The following is a 27,714-nucleotide window of genomic DNA, read 5'->3' on the forward strand; positions in this document are numbered from 1 at the left end:
ATGCAATTTGATAAAATAATGAGTTTGGATAAATATTGATAGCTCCATGTGGTGTGGTTTTTTTTTTTGATGTAATGAAGTATTATATGATATATTCTTTAAAAGAACTGTATTTTCTATTTAAAAACAAGACAATAATCTTAGTTTTCTGTATGGTATATCATTATTTTTCCTGTTCATGGCAGATATTCTAGATATGTTCTAGCTGATTTTCCAGGATTGTGAGATTCTTGTTTCATGTATTTAAGACCAATGGTGTAATTGTATGTTTTGCAGGCTGATGCCAAAGAGAAAGCATTACTAGTAGCTCTGTCTAACCAGGAATCTTACCAGAAATCAGTACAGGATATTACTAACAAGATGGAACATATACAGTCTTACCTCTTTAATCACCAAGTTAACTATTTAGACAGTCTGGATGATCAAGTCACAGAACATCAGGTAAGAGAAAAGTTTTGTTTGTCAAAGCATGATTTGTTTGTCCTGCCATACTCACTGTGGTTTTATGATGATTGTTGCTGTTGTTCTCTTTCATCCATCCTTTTTCTCAGTGTTTCTTGTTAGCAGAACAGAAGATATTGTTTTTGTACTGATCTCAGAGTACTCATGGTGAAGCCATGAAACCTTATATATTCTTACAATAAATCCTGAGGGGCATGGGCACAGCCCCATTGCCAGGAATGAATTGGTGCTGGGGCTCAGATTTTGTACTAATTTGAAGAATTACAGGCCCAGAGAACTCCTTTCTGACAATTCTGTGGTGCCAAAAATGTATCAAAATCTATATGTTTTTGATTTTGTACCAAGACACTGTAAATGAATCAAACTCTGCTGAACTGAAGAAGATTTTGCTGGTGCTTAATTCTCACCCTAACGATGGGGCTGCATGAGCATGTTTATCTTAAAATGAACCTGCCATTAAGAATTTAACTAGCAAGAGCCCAAAATAGAATTTTATGGTGGAACACTTGCTATGATACCTATGACTGTACTAGGTTTTGCTAATTATATTTGGGGATTTATTTCAGCTCATACTAGAAGATATAAATAGTATCAAGACTGATCTAGAGAAAGTAAAACAATATGGCCGAAGTGAAGAATCAGATCCTGAAGGCTATAAAACTATTAAGTCAACATTGAATATATTAACTGAAAAAATACAACATTTACAAGATATAGCCGAGAATAAAAACGTAGAACTTCAGGTATATATTTTGTTTTCAATTGTTTTCATCTTGAATTGTTGGGTGTGTAAGCTATAAGCAATGCAGACTCTTCAACAGGAGTGGTGGGTCTGATTTCACAAAAAGGGTTATTACCAATTTTATTTCTCAATGTAAAATACCATATTTAACACAGAGGTAATATGGAAGATAAAGCATATCTTGCCTTGTTAACTACTTTCGATTTGTTGTATTTATTGAAACTCAAAATCAGTAAGGTTTTTTGATTTTGGTTTATAAATCATATTTGCTAAAAATGTTACAATAGCAGGTTTAGAATTATTACAACTGTTGCTTCTTATGCAATAGCAGGTTGTTGCTCTACCTCCAAAGTAGATTAATTGAATTTTTGTCTTTGAAGAATGCTGTAAGAGATATGTCTAATCATAAAGTAGAATTAGAGAACTATAAAGAGCAGATATCTAGGTTAGATAATTGGTATGGTGATATGATAGTAGAACACAGTGAATCACCATTACCTACTGATACAATTACTAATCTACAACAACAATTACTCCAAAATGAGGTAAGCAATTACTCTTAAGATTACCATCCATCTGTTATCTTAAATTGCCTTCAACTTTAAAAATTTCAAAGAAAAAATAATTTTGTTCATGTCTGTATATTTTTTCCTCATGACTTGTATTACTTAACTTAAGTTATGACGTGATAAACTTGGTAAAGGTGCTAAATTCGAAATAATTTACATGATGTAGTTTGCACAGAAATGTGAATAGTGACAGTAAATAAAGATATCTAGCTTATTGAAATTATAAGATGTTTTATGTACATGTAATTTGACAACAGAGAGATAATTTTTTATTACATTCAGGGACTACAAGAAGAGATCAATGACAAACTACACCAGCTATCTGATCTAGCTGTCCAATGTGATAGATTGTGTACCATGGAACCTCCCATTACAGCAGAGAAATTACGTAGTCAGCTTGCTTTATTACAACAACAACTCACAGAATTTAAACTCTCTACAATTGAAAAACAATCCAACTTACGCCAGATGATTAAGGAAGTTGAGAAACGGGAGCGAGAAATGTCTGAATATAATAAAAATATGAAACATATCCAACAATGGATGACAGATTCCAAACAAATGACTCTACCTTCAGAAGAAATTGCACAAATAACTGCTTTAATACCACAACAAGTACAGTTACAGAAGGTAAGTAGTTCTTGAAGATAACATTTTGGCCTAACTGGTGCAGATGGACAAAGCCAAGCAGTTTTCAATTAGAGAAACATTACCTGATTAGCTGCAAAAGTATGACCTTTCTATTTTTTTTAGATAGATCTTTAAAATTCCCAGTGCTCACAGGGTCTCAGTTCAGCATCTGACTCAATGACTCTTAGACATTTCAATGTAAAGTGAATGACAGATGTCTTTTACAAAAAAAAAAAACGATTGAAATAGAAAATTTCTTCCACCCATTCAACATTCAAGAAAAAAAAACAACTGAAAAAAATTACCCATTTCAAAAACAGAACATGATGTTCTCCTCAAGTACATGAATTTATATAGACCCTTACTTTTGGTTTATCTTTTCTATCAGACGGAAACCTCTGCATGTGAATGATGAGGTCAATATTTATTTCAAGAGTAAAGAAAGTCATGAATGAATCTAAATTAGACATCTTATGTGTAGGCCAGCAAACTATTTTAGACATTTGACGTAAATGTATCCACTGTCATAGTACTATTACCTCCACTGGACAAACATTGTTTAAATTAGAGGTGTGGCTACACATACTCTTCATTTCTGTCAGGGTCATTGTTGGAGTCAAAGTTAAAAGGTTATCTACTCCCCTCCTATTGAACATATAAATACTCATAGCATCTTAGGTAAGAATGAGTCAATTTCATTGAATTTTGTAATTATTCTCATGCCTTTGTGCTTGTGATATGTCCGTGTGGCTGTAAAGTCTTATAAATATTGAGGGAATATTCTTCAATTGGCTGTATCAATGGGGAAATTCTAAACCATAATTGAAAAGGGAGAAAATGGAATATCCTGCAAGTTCTATTAAATGGAAGAAAATTGGATCAAATTGGGTAGAGGAAAGAATTGAGTTCAAACGAAAATTCAGAAAATTGGAGGCTATTCCAGTATGTTTTTCTAATTTTGAGAGAGAGTTAAGTTTCCTTCTAATTGGAAAATAGCATTCATTTTTCTAACAGGAGCAAAATTTCCATAGCTGCCATCCACGATCTTCATTTTATCAGAAATTTCTTAAAATATCACTTTTTTAATTCCAGGATTTAGTCTCAGATATTACAGAACATAAACTATTATTAACTGATATTTCTGAGAGTGGACAGAAAATACAAGAAAACTTCCAGGAATCTGCAGATCCAATTGACAAGACTGAAGAACTTCAAACATCCTGGGATAACCTGCAGAGAGATTTGGAATTAAAGAAACGCAATTTGGAAGACAGCATTCAAAATAAGGAAAGAGTAAGTTGAAATCTATAATTATGCTCTAACAAGGTTCACTCTACTAAATTGATGTCATAATTAATAGTGTTTAAAATTTACTCACTATTAATTATGACATCAATTTAAGTAGTGAATTCAGTTCACTCTACTGAGTAGTGTTTAAAATCTGTTCACTATCAATTATTACACCAATTCGAGTGTTGAATTCAGTTCACTCTACTGAGTAGTGTTTAAAATCTGTTCACTATCAATTATTACAACAATTTGAGTGTTGAATTCAGTTCACTCTACTGAGTAGTGTTTAAAATCTGTTCACTATCAATTATTACAACAATTTGAGTGTTGAATTCAGTTCACTCTACTGAGTAGTGTTTAAAATCTGTTCACTATCAATTATGACACCAATTTGAGTGGTGAATTCGGTTAACTCTACTGAGTAGTGTTTAAAATCTGTTCACTATCAATTATTACAACAATTTGAGTGTTGAATTCAGTTCACTCTACTGAGTAGTGTTTAAAATCTGTTCACTATCAATTATTACAACAATTTGAGTGTTGAATTCAGTTCACTCTACTGAGTAGTGTTTAAAATCTGTTCACTATCAATTATGACACCAATTTGACTGGTGAATTCGGTTAACTCTACTGAGTAGTGTTTAAAATCTGTTCACTATCAATTATTACATTAATTTGAGTAGTGAATTCAGTTCTCTCTACTGAGTAGTGTTTAAAATCTGTTCACTATCAATTATGACACCAATTTGAGTGTTGACTTCAGTTCACTCTACTGAGTAGTGTTTAAAATCTGTTCACTATCAATTATTACACCAATTTGAGTGTTGAATTCAGTTCACTCTACTGAGTAGTATTTAAGATCTGTCCACCATCAATTATTACACCAATTGAGTGTTGAATTCAGTTCTAACACAGTTCACTCTACTGAGTAGTGTTTAAAATCTGTTCACTATCAATTATTACAACAATTTAAGTAGTGTATTCAGTTCTAACACAGTTCACTCTACAGAGTAGTGTTTAAAATCTGTTCACTATCAATTATTACAACAATTTAAGTAGTGTATTCAGTTCTAACACAGTTCACTCTACTGAGTAGTGTTTAAAATCTGTTCACCATCAATTATTACAACAATTTAAGTAGTGAATTCAGTTCACTCTACTGAGTAGTTTTGAAAATCTGTTCACTATCAATTATTACAACAATTTGAGTGTTGAATTCAGTTCTAACACAGTTCACTCTACAGAGTAGTGTTTAAAATCTGTTCACTATCAATTATTACAACAATTTAAGTGGTGAATTCAGTTCTAACACAGTTCACTCTACTGAGTAGTGTTTAAAATCTGTTCACCATCAATTATTACAACAATTTAAGTAGTGAATTCAGTTCACTCTACTGAGTAGTTTTTAAAATCTATTCACTATCAATTATTACAACAATTTGAGTGTTGAATTCAGTTCTAACACAGTTCACTCTACAGAGTAGTGTTTAAAATCTGTTCACTATCAATTATTACAACAATTTAAGTGGTGAATTCAGTTCTAACACAGTTCACTCTACTGAGTAGTGTTTAGAATCTGTTCACCATCAATTATTACACCAATTTAAGTAGTGAATTCTGTTCACTCTACTGAGTAGTGTTTAAAATCTGTTCACCATCAAATATTACATCAATTTAAGTAGTGAATTCAGTTCACTATACTGAGTAGTGTTTAAAATCCGTTCACTATCAATTATTACACCAATTTAAGTAGTGTATTCAGTTCTAACACAGTTCACTCTACTGAGTAGTGTTTAAAATCTGTTCACCATCAATTATGACACCAAATTGAGTAGTGAATTCAGTTCACTCTACTGAGTAGTGTTTAAAATATGTTCACTATCAATTATTACACCAATTTAAGTAGTGAATTCAGTTCACTCTACTGAGTAGTGTTTAAAATCTGTTCACTATCAATTATTACATCAATTTGAGTGTTGAATTCAGTTCACTCTACAGAGTAGTGTTTAAAATCTGTTCACTATTAATTATGACATCAATTTGAGTGTTGAATTCAGTTCACTCTACAGAGTAGTGTTTAAAATCTGTTCACTATTAATTATGACATCAATTTGAGTGTTGAATTCAGTTCACTCTACAGAGTAGTTTTTAAAATCTGCTCACAATCAAATATGACATCAATTTGAGTAGTGAATTCAGTTCACTCTACTGAGTAGTGTTTAAAATCTATTCACTATCAATTATTACATCAATTTGAGTGTTGAATTCAGTTCACTCTACTGAGTAGTGTTTAAAATATGTTCACCATCAATTATTACACCAATTTAAGTAAGTAATGGTGTATTAGTCCCTTTTATAAGGACTTCAAGCACATAAATATAACAATTCCAAGCTGAGATACCCTATAGATATATCCTACTGTCTTATATTTTAGTGTAATAATCCTCTAAGGATTGACCCATTTATTTAGACAGAAATACCAATACAGACCTAATAAAGTCTCTAATTGATTGGATTAAGGTGACATAATCTGAGGATTATACTAATCTATGTCTTTTACCTAATTAATAAATTCATTAGTTTGAATACTATCCTAGCTACATTCCCTAATTAATAGAAATTATTTGTGAAAGTAAACATTGACTGGTTTACATTGAAAGTTTAAAGATTCATTAACCACAGATTCAACTAATATTTTTAAAATGCCAGGATTTGCAGAAATATTACTGAAGTTTAAACTTTTGGAATTTCAGGAAGTCAGAAGGTCAAGTGTCCAGTATCGACCATGGACGTACACCCAAGATGTGGCATCAGATACCCAACTTGCAGATGTACAAAGGATAATAGCGGATCTGAATACAAGTTGGTCAGAGTTAAACAGACAAACCGATGATAAACAGCTACGTCTGGACCAAGCCATAGCTTTCCAGCAGTTGTACCAGAATGCCATTTTGAGTATATCTGGTTGGTTAGATTCTGCTGAACAGAAATTATTCTCTGCTGATTTGACCAAATCAACGGAAGAACAGATCAAGGAAAATGCGGTATGTTGAATCTAATTTTTTTCAACATACGTGACATTTGTTGATTTTGTGTAAAGTGATTATGGGATGAAATAATGTATTTATGTACCATGAAATCTTTTTATCTTTGTAGGCTCTCCAATCAGAAATTCAGTCCTTACAGAAAGAAATAGTCACAATGAATAGACAAGCTCAAGATCTGCTGTCTGTTTCCAATGTTCAACATGGTTCTCTGATTAAAAAGAGTTTATCTAATTTACATAATCGAGTTGAAACACTGGAATCACATGCTCAAAATCAGGCCACAGAATTACAGGAAGTCAATCAAAAATGGAAGCTATATCAGGTTTGTGGATTTTATTGTTAAAATGTATCAAGAGTTAAATGTGTTTTACATGATGTCATTATACAGTGTCTGAAGATATCATATCAATTCTGATTGTCTGTTTTTAAGTCCAGGACTTTGCTAGTTTTGTACTGCGAAGAATCACATTTCTTTTGTTGACATTAAAAAGATAGTACAATCTGGGCCTTAGCATTGTTAAAGAATAAGGTTATCCTGTCATGCTACAAAAGTTCTCTGAAAATGTTTTCTGATGATCCGATAAACATTGACCTTGTGATCCACAGACAGTTGGGAAACCCGAAATTTTAAAGGTCTTATCTCTGGAACCCTTAAACTCAAGGCAAAACATTGTCAGTAATTAGTAGCCAAATTAGATGTAGAAAGTAAGATAAATGTTTCTAATTATTATATATCTTTAGTGAAGAGCAGGAAGAAGGATTTCATTTTCTTTTTTAAATTCCAGACTGGTGTAGAGAAGTGTCAGAAACAATTAGCAGACACACAAACATTGATTTCCCATCATTCACCATCCTGGTCTGTTGATGATCTGGCTGCTCAAATACAGGTAAGTTGTCTGTTATTCTGAACCTCATTGGCTGTTTTTTATTTGGCAAATTTCATAGAGTAGTTGTGATCTAACGTGGAGTTAGTTTGCCATTTGCAAATTTTCATCAGTTTTAAGTTAATGCCATTTCTTTCCTTAGTACTTAACCTAGTTTTATATGATGTTTGATTCTACGTTGGCAAAATATAATTGTTTAGGACGTCCAGAATGTATGCCAATATAACCTTGCACAAAATTGTTCAATATCCTCATACAAAACTTGCTCCATCAAAATGTTATGTTTATTTTTATTATAGAGAGTAGAATCTGATCTAGAATCTTGTGAGAAACAAATGAATGACTTAAAACACCAAGAAAAAGACTTAGCTAGTAGTTTTCCTCATGGTGTTTTTCCATCAGAACTCAACAGTCTACAGATCAGTTATATGGATATACAAAGAAAGGTTCGTCATATACCCTGAAGTAATATATAAGTTAAAGTGTATGACGTTAATGTTCTGTGACGTCATTAAATGATAACAGCGGGTTTACTGGCTGCTCGCGTATATGTTGTGTAATTATGTGGCCACTATGTATTGGGTATCATATACATCACCAGGCTGCGTATTCTCAAAACCATCATAGCAGTAGGATGTCCTAGGGAAGTCTCTAACACGCTTTCTATGATATCTTAGTGCTAAGATCTTTTTGAGAATACATGGCTAGGACAGATGAGTTTCAAATAAATACTTTGGTACTTTGGTTTTCATTGTAGGAGTACCATAAAATATCATAAAATTTGCATCTTAATTTTTAAGAGTGATATGTATAGCTGAAATTGTGATCCATCAGCTGGTAGATCAAATATTTAGATTTGTGTTTTCTCTCTAATGTACATTCCTGATGATGACAATGTACATTCCTGATGATGACAATGTACATTCCTGATGATGACAATGTACATTCCGGATGACTGACACCGATGATGACAATGTACATTCCGGATGATGACAAGGTACATTGATGAAATATTGTGGTGCAGTTTTAGAAATTTATTTTAACCGAAATTTTGGTTCCTGCTTTCAGCTAACAGCGAGAAAATCTGAACTACAACAATTCTCATCTAAACAAGAACAATATGAAAGTTTATTAGATGATTATAGTGAATATTTACAAACAGCTGAAAGTAAATTAAAAACAACTTGTTTATCAGCTACCGATTTACATCATTTAAGACAACAATTTACTGCTAATAGGGTGAGTATATTTTCTTTTATCATGAATGTTTTTCAATTACTTGTCTAAATTTGCTGAAATTTCTTGATGACTGAGATTGTCTGTCATTGTGGTATTGAAAATGAAGAAGAATCTTTTTTCAAATTACAATTTTCTTCTTTTCAGGATTTCTTCAGCGGTCTTGAAAGCCATAAAGCAATGCTGGATCATTTAGCTGATCAGTGTAGTAAAACAGTTCAAGATAAACATAGACAGGAACATTCCAGACTTACAAACTCTACCCATGTTATTGTGGACCAAGCCAGTTTACATGGTCAAAAACTAGATAGACTTAATAAACAGTGGTCAGAACTTGATGAAAAATATGCCACTGTAAAGAGATCTTTGTCTAGAATTGAACATGACATTCCAAAACCTGTTGCTAATGGCGACTCATTAAAGACCATTGAACAAAAATTAGCTACATTAATGCGTCTGCAGAAAGAACTGTCCAATGAAAAGTCTGCAGTGTTTCATGTGGTGGATCTTGGTAAACAGTTATTACATAGTGTAACTTGTCCTCAACTAGAAACCTCTATAGCTGATTTAGCTGATAAATGGGTGGATTTAAATACTTCATTATCTCATGAACTCAAGAGGTAGGTCTGGTATTATACATATCAATTAAGTTGTATGCTAATGGTACTGACTGGTACCAACAAAAATGCAATAGCAATGTGGCATGATTTCTGGTTCCAAGGAGCTTGGAGCAAATTCAGTGGCAATGTTGGATCTAATATAGTGGTTCCCAACCTTTCTCAGCCTACACACCTTTGAAGCAATCACCTGGACATTTCACTCAACATTGTTTCATCCATATTTCCAACATGTGTTGAGGTGCTCTCTCAATTCAAAACAAATTATTCTCCTACACAAGTTGGCCACACCCCTGACATCCCAGGTTGGCAACCGGGGATCTAAAGCAAGTCGGCATTTTCTTTCAAAGATAAAAGCAGCGTATAGGGCTGTAGAAGTTTAGCTGTCATCATAACACTGCTAATAACATTCTAGGTTGAAGTAGTTTCTATTATTATGAATTCATCACCAAAGCAAATATTCATACGAGTATATCCCTGTACATGGGTCATATGCCATCTTGAAATCTTATTGTTAATCTTCCTGTTTTAGAACTGAAACTTTAGGGGATGAGCTACAAAGATTTGAAGCTGAAGCATCTATACTGGCCTCCTGGTTAGCTACAGCTAATACTAAGGTTATGAGTCTGAAGAAACTGACTAAGAAAGAAAAGAAGAGTATTGCTGGAGTGAGAGGCAAGGTTGAAAAACTTCTGGTAAGACCCTCTATAGACTAAAAAATATTCTAGTTTCTAGTATCCAAGTGTTTTTCCAGAGCTTATATATTTTTTTTGAAGAATAGATGTTATTGTTTGCATGGAATTCACAAAAAACTAAGTATGCTAGATCCTTCCATGAATATTTCGGTATTCATATTTACTTCCAAGAAATTTCATATGAAACCTAAGCACAGGTGTTTTCTGACTCTTTTGCAGGAATTCCAAAAAGAGGTTGAGAACCAAATCCCTTTCAAAAACAAAGTTTTGGAATCAGGTCATGAATTATTAAGTAACAAAAGCTACAATACAACTGGACTGAGTGAAAAATTGAAGAAATTTGAGAACGATTGGGAAGCTCTTCAAAATGATATCAGTGAGGCTGAAAAATACCTCCATAAAGAACAGATGGCTAGAATGCCATCAAGACAAGCTCTTCAAGAATTAGAGGATTGGTTGGAGGAAATCAAACAGTCTTTACGTGATGATCCCCATAAAACTATCAAAACTGTGTCTGACGTTGACATGATGCTCAGAAAGTACAAGGTAAATACAGTTATTTCATGTTAAACATATGATAATTCCATAGTAACTGATGCAAATTAATGAACATGGAAATATTTCATTTGTTTTTGGCCAATGATGTATGTCCTTATATATCAAAATAATTTCTTATTTAGGGAATTCAATTTATACAAAATATTGAATATCTAAATTACAGGATTATAAAGTGGAGTTAGCTAGTAAACAAATCACAATAGATTTTGTCAACCAGTCCATCTTACAACCACAAAAAGAAGAAGAACAGACAGAAAAAGTTGCCTTTGCTGAGAAACTTGGAGACTTGAACAACCAGTGGCAGATCGTGTCTAGTAATGTAAACAAACGTTTAGATTTCCTTGAACAACTTCAAGCTCAATGGGGAAGATTTGAACATAATTTTACTGCAATAGAGAAATGGTTTGTGGAACAGAACAGAAAATTAAATGTTTATTTGGAATCTGGAAGAGAAGTTGGTGCTTTGGAAACTAGAACTGACATTAAGGTTGGCTCAATACTTTTCATTCTCTATCTGCACTTTTTCAATACTTCTTTGTATAATTTTGATATTTTTTCATTCAATAAACTGCCAGGATCATCTTTGTGTTATCTATGAACTAATTGAACATTTTAATTACTTCATGTAAATTGTAGGCTTCATCTTTTAGGCATATGAGTATAAAGTTTTGTTTTATTGGGAAGATCTCTTTCATTGATTTGTATCAAAAAGGTTTTTTTTTTATATATTTGTATGATATAGGCTATCAGACAAGCATTAAGTTTTAAAGAAGGAGAAATCAGTAAATTTAAAGATCAAGGTGACAGATTGATGGAACTATGTCATGATTCACCAGGCATACAACGTAGTGTCCAATCTCATGTTGGTACTATTAATCAGGAACTGGTTAATCTAGAAAAGAGACTAGTAGATCTGGACAATATGGTAGAAAGTAGAACTGGAATATGGAGTAGATACCAGTCAGAACTACAAGCTATACATACACTACTATCTGAAACTGAATACTGTCTCAATAACTATCAGCTAATAGGAGGTGATGTAGCTACTCTTAGAAATCAAGTGGACAAATTAAAGGTGGGTTTATGGAATATTTCGTGCAGATACATTTAAGTGATCATCTTTGACAGTAACATATTTACCAACTGAAGGAGCAATTCTGAAAACAAAATGTGAATTGACATAATGCTCTCAAGTATAAAATTCAAAATATTTAACCACCCATTGGTATTGCCATCCAGTTTTACATCATTGCTTATGTGAAATAGTAAAATGTCCTACCCTCTCTGGTTTTCAGTGTCTCATGCCATATACTAGTTAAAACATACTAGTATGACCATAGCCTATTAGCTATATGTTACAGTGGACAAAACTTGCTTTTTTAACCCTGCTTAAGGTGATATCTTATGTATGGATGCAACACTGAGCCACTCTCATCTTGCGATGTCTTTTGTACCGCTACTTTTTACTTCAGACAAGAGAAAGTGAACTTTTACACAATAAACCACAATTAGACGCCTTCCTATCACTAAGTAAAGAACACTGTAAGAATTGTGAAGCTAATGTTAAGAAAGATTTAAAGAAAACTGCTAAAGATATTCAAGATAGGTAAGATCAGTAGCTCTTCCTCAAATTTTATATTTTGGGCAAAAGTCAAATTTGAATTTAATGTTTATTTCAGACATCTCAAATCAGTTCAGTTTACAGTCAATGATGTTATTCCACATGTCATTCAGTGACAAGTAATCAATTTTGAAAGTGACTATTTTGCACAATTGCTATGCTCTTCTATTTTGAATGAACTAGATGTTTGTGTATTCCGAACTGCAGAGTTATATAGAGAAATTGTAGGCTGATGTGATATGAAATTTTCAGGTGGCAGAAGTTAAGCAGTGAGGTTCGCGACAGACGTATGATTTTTGAAGCCAGACTAAAACAATGGCAGAAATATGATGATCAGTATATTAAGTTACGTAACATGTTGGATGAAAAAGAACGAGAAGTTAGCCATTTAAAATCTACACAAGACGAGTCGAGTCCTATCTATTTAGAAAGATGCAAGGTACTTAATTATTATATTTATATAGACATTATATATAGATAAGGCATTTTGGTTTGACAATTTGTATATATATATATATATATAGATAAGACAATTGTGTATTGACTTGTCCAAGTATGGAAATAATTTTAGCAGATGTCAGCTGAATAACCTAATTCATGGATTCCAATTGCGAGTTGAACTTTTAGTTCTCATTGTGTTTCATTTAACAATTTATTTTTCTTATCAGAACTTTCAATTGGAGCTAGATGACATCCAAGTGAAGCTTGCTGACCTCTATCAGCTAAGTGATGACCTCACCAAACACATGGACCAATCAACAATCTCAGTATTGTCATCCAGACAGACGCTACTTGATCAAAGATTGATAAGATTACGTCAACAACTCTCACATCATATTGAATCTCTTTCTGAAGATACATCACAACTCAACAACTTCCATGATGCATATGATGTCATCAAAACCTTCCTGTCTCATGCTGAATCAATATTAGCAGCAGAAGATCCTCAGAAGTCGGCAGACAGTTTCAGACTGGAGAGCAGACTTGATCAGTTGAAAGTTCTTCAGATGCAATTCAATGACCACATGATCGACCTGGACACTGTCAACAACCTTGGTTACAGACTGGCACTGAAACCGTTTGATGCAAGCCGTATGCAAGAGCTTAACCATAAATGGTACCGTCTGCTCTCAGAGACCAGTATGAGGTGTAAGATGTTACAAGGAAATGTTGTGGTTCATCAAGATTTTACAGCTAAATGTGAAAGTTGGATGAGTTTCCTAGCACAAACTGAACAAGATTTATCTTTGGAGTCTGCTGGAAATTTAGCTGATCTTATTGAACAACAGATAAACTGTGAGGTATGACTAGCTATTTTTTAAATCTCCTTCTGTAACATTGTTTCTGATATGGACATGTTTAACAGTTTCGACCAGCCAGAACTCCTAAATTGTTTTACTTTAATGATAGAATTTGTGACTCTTCTTCTCAGTTTTAAAGCCAAAAATCCAATCAAAGAAGTCCAAAGAATTTGGCAACTGCATGCATCTCTTTTGTCTTTCAGAAATTCAATGCTGAGAAATACAGTCGTGAACAAGTATTACATGGAATATTGAGCGATGGTCAACAGTTATTGAGAACTGGAGAAGTTGATGATGCTGAACAGTTCCAACAGAAACTACATCTTCTGGCAGAACAGTGGCAGACAGTAGTTCGTCGTGCCAACAGACGTAAAGATATCATTGATAATCATATCACCCAATGGCAGATGTTCAATGATTTGAGTGAGAAGTTAAGAAATTGGTTGAGTGATAAAGATCACAGTTTACAAAGAATAGACTATCATAATATTACAATGTTACAAGTTAAAAATCAACTTCAGGATATTAATGTAAGTATATTTCATAACAGACTTTCCATATTGATTATCTTTAATAAGATATTTCACAAAATTTCTCTTATTGTGTTGATTAACATATAAGTCACTGAACAGTGGGATGGATAACCTGTTTCATTTCTTAGTAATGCTACCTTATTTATTATAGAAATTAAAACCTATTTCTAACCTTTTCCGTGGACCCCGAATTCTACTATTCTTTAAGGTCTTAATTATTGCCTCTAGATAGCCAATTAGTCATATACCTTAGCTAATTAGTCATTAACCTGCTTTGTTATCTACTAATTTTTTTGAAGGGATATTACATTATGATTACAGAAGTTTGTTTGTTTTTACTTAAAGACAATTGTAAAAATGACTTGCCAAATTTGTTCCCCACTAAATGCATTTTCTTTTGAATTGCAGACGACAAAAGAACACTTCAAATTAAAAGAAAATGAGTTTAAGAAAGTTAATAATATGGGTAATATACTATTAGAACAAGCTGATCTGACAGCCTGTAAGGAGATCAAGGTTTGTCTGGCCCAATTAGAACATAGCTGGTACCAGGTCTACAGTCAACTAGAAGAACATCGTGTAAGACTGGAAGATCTCTTCAAACAATGGCATGATTGTGAGGAAGACATAGATGAAATTTTGGCCTGGTTGAAAGAGCCTAGAGCTATTCTTGAAAGAGATGTGCCTGACAATTATGATGATATTCAAAGAGAAATAAATAGATGCAAGGTACTGTATTAATTCTTAATTATTCTAGGACAATTATTCAGATTAGAACTCTTCCAGGAAAATCTTTGTTAAGTTCAAAATTTCTGTATGTAAATTTCAGGCACTATAGAAAAAACAAAAGTAATGTCTTAAAGCTAAATTGTAACACATTGTAAGCTGTTTATGAGACACGTCTGTGACTTTGAATTTTAGGACATCGAAGATGTGTTCATCAGATCTGAAGACAAACGCCAGAGACTTCTAGCAAGAGAAGCAAATCTAAGTACATTTATCCAATCAGAAGACATGAATATCCTTCATCAACGAATCAGATTAATGAATAAACAGTGGGAGGAGCTATCAAGACAGATGTCATTAAGAGTGACAAGATTGGATGACAATACTGGAAAATGGACAGCCTTCTCTGAGAGAGTAAGATGGTTTATTGAATGGATGAATAAAATGGAAGAGAAATGTATTGGTGGTAGAGATATACATGTTGAAGATCACATCCATAAACTAGACACAGTAAGTTTTAGAAATTTTCTTACGATTTGAATTTTCTCATGTGTTTTTGCTGCACATTTGGGAAGGGTTCAAAACATTGATTTTTCAATACAAACTTTTTGTTAAATTTGGTCATCATCAATTTTTCACAAGTGCATTATATTTTTCTCCATATTCTTGAAGAAAATGATTGTAGTTCACCCTGGCTCAAGCTATACTTTCAATGGAACAGAACATAAGGTTTCAATTCTGAAAGGTGATAAGGATGGCCTGAATCAAGTTCTCAAATCTTTTAAAAACATATATTTAGAACACTAATGCCTTACCCTTTAACCTTTCTTCTTTAAAATGTTTTTATCTCACCAATTTTAACAAAATTCAGAAAATACACCACAAATTATTTTATTTACACAAAACATTTGAATGCCATGATAATTACGTTCAAACATGCTGTCCTGAATTTCAAATTTTAAATTAAACTCGTCAAATATGAAAATTTGAATTTTGACAACAGACCGTCTGGTACACCTGTATCACATCTGTGTTGTCATAACAACCAGTATAAACAGTCCAGACTAATAGTGTTTATTTATAGTAACCATATGATTGTAATACTGGAATCTTAAGTGGGTGTGGTCACGTTTACTAGCATAATCCCTGGACTATTAATAGAAATTGTGATGTATTTTGGGATTTACATTGTGTTATGAATGTTTTTGGGTGGTATTAAGTCAATGATAGTTTGAATGAAGGACATTTCTCTGTATGTGATAATTATTTTTATTCTTGTGAAAATGGAAGGGGTAAGAATTTTGATAGACATATTAAACCGATAAACCAAAGTCAAGTTTAGAATTTTTAAAAACATGGTCTTTAAGTTCTGTGAATATATTTCTAATAACTTTAAATTTATTACTTTGTTAAAAGATAGGAAATCAAAGATGCCAGTTCATTAACTTTTGCTGGGTCCTTTTAGAGCAATATGGTTTTTTGAAAATTTGAAGTTGTACCAAATTTTAACTTGTTTTAGAAGCATATTTTGGTATAAAAGTGAAAAAATATATTAATATTTAACTGTGAAAGTCTTTGCAAGAGTTTTGATGTAAAGGTAATTGTCCAAAACAAAGAACTGGCACAGGTTTTTTGTGGCAAGAAGTAAAATTTGAATGTGGTAATTGTAGGAAATTAAAGAAGAAATGAGAGAGAAAGAAAAGATAAAGAATGAATTAATTGAAGAAGGAAAGATATTAAGTAATAGTAGCAGTTATATTAGAGCTAGTGATATTAATAGTAAAACAGAACGAGTAGAAAATAAATGGCAACATCTTTGTCAAGTTGTCAACTTCAGGTAAGTTTAAAAAAAAAGTACATGTTTCTTGACCATAAATTTTACTATATTTTTCATATATAACTAAATACCTGGTTTAGCCTCATTAAGAGTTGCCATTCACACCTTAAACAAAAATGATGTAGTTTTTGATCCAAAAAGGGCTGAACAATTTTGATCCTGATGCTATCTTTCAATTCAATCCATTTTCCCCTTATCAGTTATGCAGTTCAGAAGAGCTGTCATAGAAAAAGTGTCTAATCATTTGGATGTAAGAAAATTTGGGAACCTAAGTGTTTGGGGCTGTGCAGTTTAAAAATCCAAGAGCAAAATCTAATGTAAACTCATATCATGTGATGATTGTGTATTTTATAGAGAGAGAAAGTTACAAGAGACATTACTAGCTGTTAAACAGTTGGATAATAGTACTAAAAATTTAGAGAAATGGCTAGGAAATATTGAGCTTGAATTAAATACACCTATTATATATCAGAGTTGTGATATAGGACAAATACAGAAACATCTAGAACATCATCAGGTTAGTAAGCTATATTTTCCACTTCTTAAAGATTATGAGTACATACTACAATCTAAGTGAAGTCACATAACGTTAACTTCATTCACTTTAAGTTTTATTACTTTGAGTTCAGGATATAAGATGTTTTATTTCATTTGCATTCAAAGGTTTTGTAATTATGTGTATTGGAGACACCATCAATTTGTTCCATTCCAAGTTTAATTCCGACATCTGTGGATCTTCCAATTCCACTAACACTTAACATGTTATGATGAATTATGGGCATCTTTTGTGATAGTGATGTGATGTAGGGTTATGTAGTTCAATAATTACAGGAACCACAGATATCTGACAGAAAATTTAAATGATGCTAAAAGATGATCACAAAAAAGCTAGACAACCTTTTTAAGACGAAGGAATTGTGGAAGAAGCATGTTATCATTTTATCCTACAGGACATTCATTCCTCAATTTCAGGATCTACAAAGAGATATAGAGAGACACAGTGCTGGTGTGGCCTCTGTATTAAATCTCTGTCAAGTCTTGTTACATGATACAGATGCCTGTCCTACAGAGGTAGAGTTTAATACTCTGCAGACGACAATGGAGAGTTTAGAAAAAAGATGGAGTAATATTTGTCAACAATCCCCTGAGAAAAGAATCAGGTAATATTTTATTGTGGCAGAAGGTCAGATGGCTTAACCCCCTATGCATGTCCTACTACGAGGTACATCTATATTGCTTCCACCTGTCAAATTTCTAGTGGGTGTCTTCTTGAGTGAAAGCTAGCGTATCAAAGGAGGCCATTAATGACATCATGGGACATGCTTTTAATATTTTACCAGCTAAAGAGATAGGAAACTTATGTTTTACCAGATACTTCATCTCTGATTTTAGGATTGAAGAAACTTGGAAGATATGGGAGAAATTTCGTCAATCTACAGATGATTTCACTGATTGGTTAGATTTAGCTGAGTCTGAGATCAGAAGACGTGAAGCTAATCCAATGTCATTAACTAGTAGAGAAGAGATTGATAAATATGAGGTAAGTAGGTGTTAAATGTATTTGGCGAGCTAATCATATCTTTAAGAACTAATGATACCCATATACATGAACTGAGGATTTTGGCATATTCTATAACACAAACTATGACAAATAGTAAAAGAAATGAGTTTATAATTATGGAGTCTAAGTTATTATAAACCAAATAGTCCAAGATCTGGCTCTGGAAATTTGAGTGAAATAAGTCAGTGATACAAAATGACATGAAGTTGAAGTTACTAATAATTGGAATCTCCAAAATTTCTATGTCAACATTCTCTACATTGCAGACATTAGAAAAGAATATCAGATCACAAATCACCCATTTAGAGAACATCAACAAACAGTACCGTCAAATGGCTAAGACAGGTTTGACTGATACCAAGGGCATGTTAAAATCATTGATGACAGATGTCAACTCACGATGGGATAGATTGCAGCAGAAATCATCAGCTACTGCTAAAGAATTACGACAGTCCACAGGGACTAAAGATGAATATAATACATTGAGACTAAGATTGGTGTCATGGTTACGTGAAACTGAATTACGAGTTACAGATCTAGAACATCTCTCAGATCTTGATGAGTCCACTAAATTAGAAGAAATTAAGGTATTGTATGATGTAAAATTTTTGAAATTTCTTTGACAATATCGGTAGCTAAGTAAGGTGTACAGCAGTAGGCCCATTATCATTCTATGGTCCATTATTTGAGAGTTCTGAACAGGCTCCGTCCGTTCCAAGTCTTGACTTTGACTTAATCTAATTTTCTTAACTTTAGCAACTTGAGAGTGAGATAGAGAATAGAAAGGGGGATAATTCAAGATTAGAAGATTTAGCAGCTCTGTTACGGCTGAATGGAGATAGTCAACAAGTGACATTAATACAAACTGAGTTAGAAGAATATAGAGATTATTACAGAGATATCAATGATAGAATCAAATCTTACAGAAAACAACTACAGCACAATATCAACATGGTAAAGATGAATTTTTCGTATCTTTGAAATGAATATATGTTGCAATCTGGTGCTTTTGGGATTTGTGGATCTCAGTGAAAATTGTCTCACAAGTTTCAAAACCTCTTGCAAATCTTTTTGAGTTAAGTATTGGATGATTTTGATGTAAAAGGTATATATGATTGAGATCCAAAGGCCTCATTGATAAAAAGATTTCACTGTTCAATTTTCTCTATACATCAGAAAACCCTTTGATTCATCAATATTGAAATAATTATTTTATTATAGGAAATAGAAGACAGAACAAGAACTATAGCTGAAAAACAACAAACTATAGAAATAGAAGGGGTATGTATTCATAATTATTTACATAATTCTGTAGTTGATCGAAGCTAATTAATTAATTAAAGCTAATTTGATCAGCAATATCAAGAAGCTAGTGATCATTATATAAATCCCCTTCTCAATTTCTTTTGTCAATTTTTTTTATCAGAATCAATTTAAATCAAGTTAAAAAGGACACTTTCAGTTAATGTTATGGTTGGGATAACAAAATATGTTAATAACCAGATTGTTATCTTTAATGGTCAATTTCATCCTGCCTCAGGCAATTCTATCAAACTTTTTTTTCAAAATCATTTCTGTATCTGAGTGAAAAAAAATTTTGTAATCATTAGACACCCTATTCTGATTGAGTTAAGATGTCAAGATATGTCAAGTCAATTGATTCTAATGTCAAGTATGTCGACTTACTATCATAGGAAACTGTTGAATATATGACAACTGAGAGACACACTACACTTATTCAACAGTCAGAACAAGGTACAATAGAATGGGATACAACAGAGACTGAGGAGTATTTGAGAAGCTCTCCACCAGAGAGTCCAAAAAGACGTAGAATACCAGGTAGACGGACTCCCAAATCAGCAAGGTCTCCATCAAGATGGGCTAAACATAGTGATAGTCCTAATGGTAAGAAAGTTTTTATTATGACGTAAAGAATACAACTAAGGTTGTTTAAGTAATATCAGTAAAGATATTGATGACAATGTGCTATCAACATATATATTTCACTCAGGACCCCTGTCACAAAATCATTACTTACATTGTCAAAGGTAAAATTTCAGGATCACATGGTTCATTTTTACTCGCTGGTTCTTAGCCAAATCTTATAGAATTTCTAAATTATTTATCCATTTACATCTGGATTGATTGAAATATTGAGGAAAGAGGACTAATTTAAGATCACCAGACTTTCACATGCTGACTGAATGTACAACCCACAATATTTTTTATTAACAATTCTAGCTTCAGAAGAAAGAAGACAAAAGACTGAGCATAGAAGCAGAAACAGTAAAGTTGAAGCTCTGTTAGAAAATCTAGCAGACACAATAGATGATACAGCTAATAAATTATCTGCTGCTGAACAAGAATTACAGACTAGTCAGGCTCTAGGCCAAGTTGACAAAACTGAAAGATTTGTGAGTACTCTTTTCAGATAGTTTTTCAAGAAATTCCATTTGTCAAATCTTCACATTTTGTTAAGAGTGATAATGGATATGTATACAATGAAAGAAGCTTAGCTTAATAGAAAAAATTTTCTCCCAACCTTTTTGATGTAAAATTTTCTCTGTTTTCAGTAAGTAAAATGATATGAATTGCCTAACATAGCTGTAATGTCATCAAATTCCTATTTTAATTTCAGATTTATTATTTGGATGAATGTAAAGAAGGGATGAATAAAATAAACACATTAGATAGATTGATAAAAACTGAATCTGGTTTAAACACCATAGCTAGTGCTGATTCTCATATTAGAAGTAAGAAAATTATATTTTTAAAGCATTGACTTTTGCATCAAAATCATACAAAAAATTCTTACAGATACGCTTCCAACTACCCTCACTTAATCACATAGCAAATGATTAATTGATCACTTGTTGAGTAAAGTTCAAGCATAAAAGGAGAAAATGATCCATTAATACTGCTACTTTTTTGACAAGATAATTAAGAATTCTTTTTTAGGCATATGAATGAGTATTTTTGAATTTTGAAGGACTACTTTGTCATGCTATCAATGTATATACTTTTACCTATATATAAATTAATCCTTATTTTCCTTGATGACAGTTTTAACCGAGAGATGGGAAAGGTTACAAGAAGGCAATGTCACGACACAAATACATCGTTCTGAACGTCCAGACCATATTCAATTTATAAATGATATGGATAGTATGTTAGACTGGTTAGAAGAGACTGAAGCACTATTATCATCATTTCAACCATTGCCTAGCAACATGATAGAGTTAGAGAGAGTTATAAGACAATTTAAGGTCAGTATGAGAAATTTTCACAAAAATTGATCCAAAAGGCAAGATAATGTTATAGTCTCCTGTTCTAAATTACAAGCAGCAGACATTTGCAGATGCTGTCCATTTTTCAATAATCATCTGTGGCAGATTGAACGTTACTTCTTTCTCTTTCAGGATTTGTTGGTTCAGTTAGAATCCAAGAAAATGCGAGTGACATCAATAAATTTGATCAGTAGGAACTATATTGATGATAAAACTCAGGAAGGGAGAGAACTCCGTGATAAATTACATGTGATGAACAGACGCTATGAGAATGTATGTGCTCGTGTTAATGACATTCAACAAGAACTACAGTCAGCGTTAACAGATAGTTCAGAATTTCACCATACAGTGCATGATTTACTATTATGGTTAGAAAACATAGAAACTAGACTACAACGATGTGAACCTATTAATGTTGAAGCTACTGATGCTGTTTTGTGGGAAAAATATAATTCATTAAAGGTAGGATTTGCTTGTTATATAGGTACTAGATTTGGGGGGAAAGCAATGGCTTAATTGTTCTCTAAGAACTTTTTTATTGCTTTGTTTTTGATAAAATGGAAGGAGAGTTGGATAGGGAGGTGGGTATTGAAATAGATGCCAATGGACAATAATTTACCTTATATATTTGAAAGTAGGGATCAGTCATCAGACTCAGTCAATACCATGTTGACTTTGTTCTCTGGTGATAAGTGGCTTGCCGGTTTGAAAATCTTATCATTTGAAAGTTATTTGGCATGAAACAATCATAATTACTTGGTTACTTCAGAACGGAATTTGGCATTTTCCTGACTAGAAACCAAATTTGACAAACTATGTATACACACCAAAATGACTGTTGCCAGAGTTTCTAAATTCTAAATTACATATTTTATTTATATAAAAATTTATTTCATTTGTATTTTTTTTTTTATTCTTTTAGGATATCCAGGGTGACTTGGAAAAAAAACAAGACAAAGCCTTAACATTAAAAGAGACAGCAGATCAACTATTGTTAAATACAGACTCTACGGAAATGGTCAACGCTAAAGACAAGACGTGTATTATAGTTAATAGACTACGAGCTTTACTACGACTTTCAAATTCTTATATCTCTAGTTTAGAAGGTAGATTAGATCTTAGTCGAAGACCTGGGGTAAGTATTCTTTGCCTATATCTCTAGTAGCTATTTTTGTTATTTTATTATCATTTGCACATCCTGAAACCACGTTTAAATCATAAAATCTGTGGACCTATCAGATTTGGAGTTTGGAGCTAAATCAAGATTCTGATGTGTCAACTGCTAATGTGGAGGAACCTAAGTTTAAAAATAGGCTGGATATGTTATGCCAGTTATGTACCCGAAATCCCTCAACTTCCTATTGAACTCTTCCACACATGCATTCTTTCTATCAACATAAAACTGTATGTTTCTTTGGAAGAGCTTATTTGTAAAATTAAGGGTGTTCTTTGATGCTTGTCAAATTATATATTAAGTTGAAATAAGATTAAAGTTTTAAATATCTACTGTAGGCTGTAAGTCTTGATGAGTGTGACAGAGTATTGTCAGGTTTAGGTAGTTCCAGAACATCACGCCAAGGTTCACCTTATTACCACCAAACACATCCACCAGGAAGTCTAGTCCGAACTAGAAATAGATCCCCTTTTGCTGTTTCACGACAGGTAAATATTGTGTATTAACTTTGAAATCATGCTTTCTTCAACTTATTCTGATCTTTAGTTTCCATAGAAATTTAATTATCAATATATCTAAAAATATCAAAATCACTTGGATATAAATATGTTAATTGTAAAATCTTAATAAAGATAAAGTTATTTTGATTCAATGAAAGCCAATCTTTGTCTGAAATTTTCATAGCTGGTTGGACTTGATTCTAAATATCTAAAATGAATTGTAATTTTCTATTATAACCATGGTAGTTGGAAACAAGTCCAACCACGAAAATATTTATAAGGCTGATCATTCTCTTTTAAATGATTCTTTGTGAAATATTAAAGCTAGTGTGTCTACTGTATTCTATCATTCTATAATCCCATTTATTGTGTGTTGCTTTTCACAGCTTGTATTTGGAGACACCAGACCCTTATTACAGGCCAGTGTAGAAGACAGTCCTAAGTAATTTCCTATTTAAGGGTGATTGTGTCGCAATCTAGCGCGACATGTTGCCCATTTTTCAGCATGTCTAAACTCTGACAATCAGTTTGGGGCCCACTGCTTAGTTACTGCATCAATTTATTTTTTTTAGTCACAACTAACTGATTGACTATTGATTTTCAAGCTCTGATTATCATAAAAGACCTATATTGGAATTTCTGTTCATCTCAAAAGGAACAGATATTTTCAAAATAGGTCTCTCTGTGTCCCAATTTGTCAACTTTCCAAGAAAAAATTACTAGCAGAAATAGTAACACTTGAATTGAATGGAAGACTAGAATTTCTCAGAGCATTAGCATTATGCCTGCTATAAATGAAATCGTTATAACTATAGTTTCATCAACTGGTAAAGAGAATAGACTGTATATCGCTTAAATTTAATCTTTAGGCTTTTGCTTCTCAGCAATCTTTGCTTTCTTTCATTTTCTATTTCAAGTCAAGTTTATGTTACTATAATGCTTGAAAAACACATATAAACAATCAGTTAGTTATTTACATAAACACAAAATTTATTTTGTTTTAGAATCAACAGCTTATTTAATATTTAGCACAGTTCTGACATATTTAGTTAGTTCAAATATTTAGTAATTTAGTATTTCAATATATTTGAATCATACATAAATTATGCTTGTAAATCTTAAAAGAACCATCCTTGAGGCTTCTAGAATAATAGCAGATTTGAATTGCTGTCAAAAAAAGATATTACAAATAAGTTTCCTTTGACTTCAAACTAAAACTAATGTATTTAATGACTTAGAAATAGTCAAAGGCTTTTAACAGCTGTAATTTAATTTAAGGCATCATTATTTTGGCCAGCTTCTCAAATTTAGTGCATATTGCTTCAAAACTTAGGCAAAGACTATATTGTATTCCAATGATTAATTTGTAATAATTTCTCAATATACCAGAATATATCCTTATATTCAGTGACATATTTAGGGGGTGGGCCATGAGGCCATGGCTTCTCCTTTAGGCCTGTGAAAAGTCTTATTTTTTAAGTGAAATTGAGCCCTCTAAATGTTCAAAATTGAGGCCATCTGAAATCAATTTTGGCCCCCACCTTAGGCATTTTCTAGATATGCCTAGAAAGATTTTGACAATTTATTAGGTTTAAATATAATGAAAAAGTATATTGAAATATTAAAGAATCAACTTTCAGAGTCAAAAAATTAATTCAGATAATATTTTAAAACAACAAGAATAAGGCATGTTACTGATAAATAACTAATATTAAATATTAACTTGGAAATGGGCAACTCAAATACAATTAATACATTAATCTTTTTATATCATTGAAAAGTTAAGAAGAATTTGAATTATTGGGATATGATGAATTTGATCAGTTTGGTGCTTTTGATTTCTTTTCATCAAGCAGATTGGAAAATAAAATGTGATCATTGTGTAAATGTTAGGCATTTTCCTCACTCCTCATAAAGTACAGTCCTTGGTTGCAATTGGATCCTAATCAACTACTGAACAGCAATGATCTTCAGCTTCTTACAGAAACCTTTTGGGTCATAAGGTTTTGTTTTACATCATTCCCTGTAATATAAAATATAGTAAAACATATATCAGGGAATCAAAAACACGATATAGTCATGGAGGATCACATTCCAACTCATTATCGTAATTTTGGTCAATTTGAAATCCATCAAGGTTCCTTTGTGTAAAGAAAAAGATGGATGGATGTTCAAATTTTTTTTATCATGTTCACAGTTGTTTGCATATTTTGTTCGCTTTTGTCCCTTATTTGGTTTATAAATGTTGTTAAAGCTTTAGGTTTTTTATTTTTTTTATAATTGTTGCATGTTTATATGGATGGGGTATGACATTGTTAGTTTTTTTATTTGTTTTTGTAAGTTTGCATGCATGTTGGTTGCTTAAACTTAGGTTAGATCTTGGAATGGGATAATATTTATAATTTATTGTGTAAATTTGATAAATAAGTCATATTCAACTGTTTTTAAATGTTTTCAATATTTATATATTCATTTAAATTACTAATGAATTCATTTTACTAACAAAATTTCCGTGTTGTCATGTTATCATTAGAAATTATTTTATACCACAATATGAAGTGAAATCAAAGAATTTTGTATTTATTTCAGATTAAGTATCGTTTCACATGAAGAAGACGCAAGTTTAATTTGTGCCACTCCATTTTGTTCCCGTGTCCTGCGAGCAGCTTTACCATTCCAGTTATTAATGTTACTATTACTAGGTTTGGCATGTTTAGTACCACTATGTGAAGAAGACTATTCATGTACTATATCTAATAGTTTTAATTTAATGTTACGCTATATAAATGGTTCTCCTCCAACATAGTATTTATAATTTAATAGTATATGGACATAATTCTTATATATCATTGGTGCATTTTATATTCATGAGAAATCAACACCATTCTAAAAGAATTTCTAGACGGTCTTCATCAAAATAAACCACGAACCTTGACCTGATCAACACATCACTCTCAAGCACAGGTAAAAAATTTATAAAGTTATCAAAAAAGTAGCTACTGCAGATGAAGGAAGATGCAATAATTTTAATAAGTTAATATCAAAGCCTTGAAAAAAAGGCCTTGATATGGGAATCTTCAGAAATATTTTAATTCAAATTGTCAAAAGACTATATTAAGGAGTAAATATGGAGAAATTGCCATGGTTACTGGTGGAAATGAAGTAAATGTTAAAATATATATCTGATATAATTGTCAAAGATAACAACACTGAACAGAAAAATCATCCACAAAATGTTGCCAGATTTAAAATCCATTGCACAAATTATTTAAAAAAATCAATGGTGGGGTCACATTTATAAAACTCCTGAGTAACAATTCCTGATTGTTGATACACTTATAATGGACCTGTTGATGTTATGGTATAAACATTGTTTTCGTGTAGATCTGTCATGTTCCGTCCTTGTTTTGTTCTCTTTAGAATCAGACACATTCCAATATATATACATCATGTATGTAACAAATAATTAATTGTTCATATGAATGTTTGCAATTATGATATGATTTTGTTTTTTGTATGTTTAAAAAGAAGCAAAATAAATATGATATATCAATATAAGCCTCAATTGGTTTATGTTTATAATGTTTACAAAACCTCAAGGATTATATCTGAAGATTTAAGACCACATTTAGTGAAAAACCACTTTCAAACTAACTTTTGATTAAAATTACCCTTGTACATCATTCATAAAGAGCATTGTATCAGCATGTAATCTGTTTTGTGCTCTCCATTGACCTTTGTAAATAACTACCTTAAACACTATTTTTGTACTAATTTTGCACAAAGATGTGAATTGAAGACAAATTCATGAACAATGAACATGTACTGATATTGTTAATAAAATGTTATGTAATATCCTAATTTACCAAAAATAATTATGCTGCTTCCATTTTTAATTGATTAATTTAATTTTGAGGGTGTAAATCTGGTAGCATAATCGCCAGAAAAAAAAAGATCTTCACAGTGTGGTTTACATTTCAATCATTGAAGAATTTGATTGTACTTATTATGGTGAAGCTTAGTTTACTGGATATAGGCTGATTTTATATACAAAGATTAATCAGTGAAAATTGTTGAATTACAACTGTATAGATTATGAAATAATAGGCTTAGCTGTTTAGGTGCTAATTTTCTTCGGATTTATATATTTTTTTTTAAACTAGACCGAAAGTATGAAGCTTATAAGACAATTAGCTAGCTTAATCTTCTGTTAGTACCAATATACATACTCATATCTACCAATAATATTTAAATATTGACAGGCATAATAATTTTATGTTGCGTGCATATGAAATATAAAAATCTTTGTTTTTTTAATGAATTTAGCTACTCAATACTTTGTATTTGCAATGAAATTTTATTTTGAAAAATTGTGCTTGATTTAATCCAATATTATAATAATTTTTTGTACTTTTGTATAAATTATATAGCATCTTATTGTATA

The 27,714-nt window shown here is 32.0% G+C and overlaps 1 protein-coding gene across 1 annotated transcript; it reads left to right on the forward strand.

Moving 5' to 3' along the window:
• Positions 1-10,878: 10,878 nt before the first annotated feature.
• On the forward strand, positions 10,879-26,076 carry LOTGIDRAFT_129690 (hypothetical protein; the record flags this gene model as incomplete). Its single annotated transcript, XM_009064871.1, has 22 exons — positions 10,879-11,217; positions 11,473-11,805; positions 12,203-12,336; positions 12,604-12,790; positions 13,020-13,652; positions 13,856-14,182; positions 14,594-14,914; positions 15,107-15,421; positions 16,582-16,748; positions 17,103-17,265; positions 17,721-17,908; positions 18,141-18,288; positions 18,576-18,896; positions 19,066-19,263; positions 20,004-20,214; positions 20,551-20,723; positions 20,948-21,062; positions 21,373-21,575; positions 21,729-22,058; positions 22,519-22,757; positions 23,117-23,211; positions 25,841-26,076. Coding segments are annotated over 22 exons (5,376 nt in total), but the record flags the coding sequence as incomplete, so codon positions are not given.
• Positions 26,077-27,714: the final 1,638 nt, after the last annotated feature.

The sequence above is a fragment of the Lottia gigantea genome, assembly GCF_000327385.1.
Source record: "Lottia gigantea unplaced genomic scaffold LOTGIsca_66, whole genome shotgun sequence".
NCBI classification, from domain to species: Eukaryota; Metazoa; Mollusca; class Gastropoda; family Lottiidae; genus Lottia; species Lottia gigantea.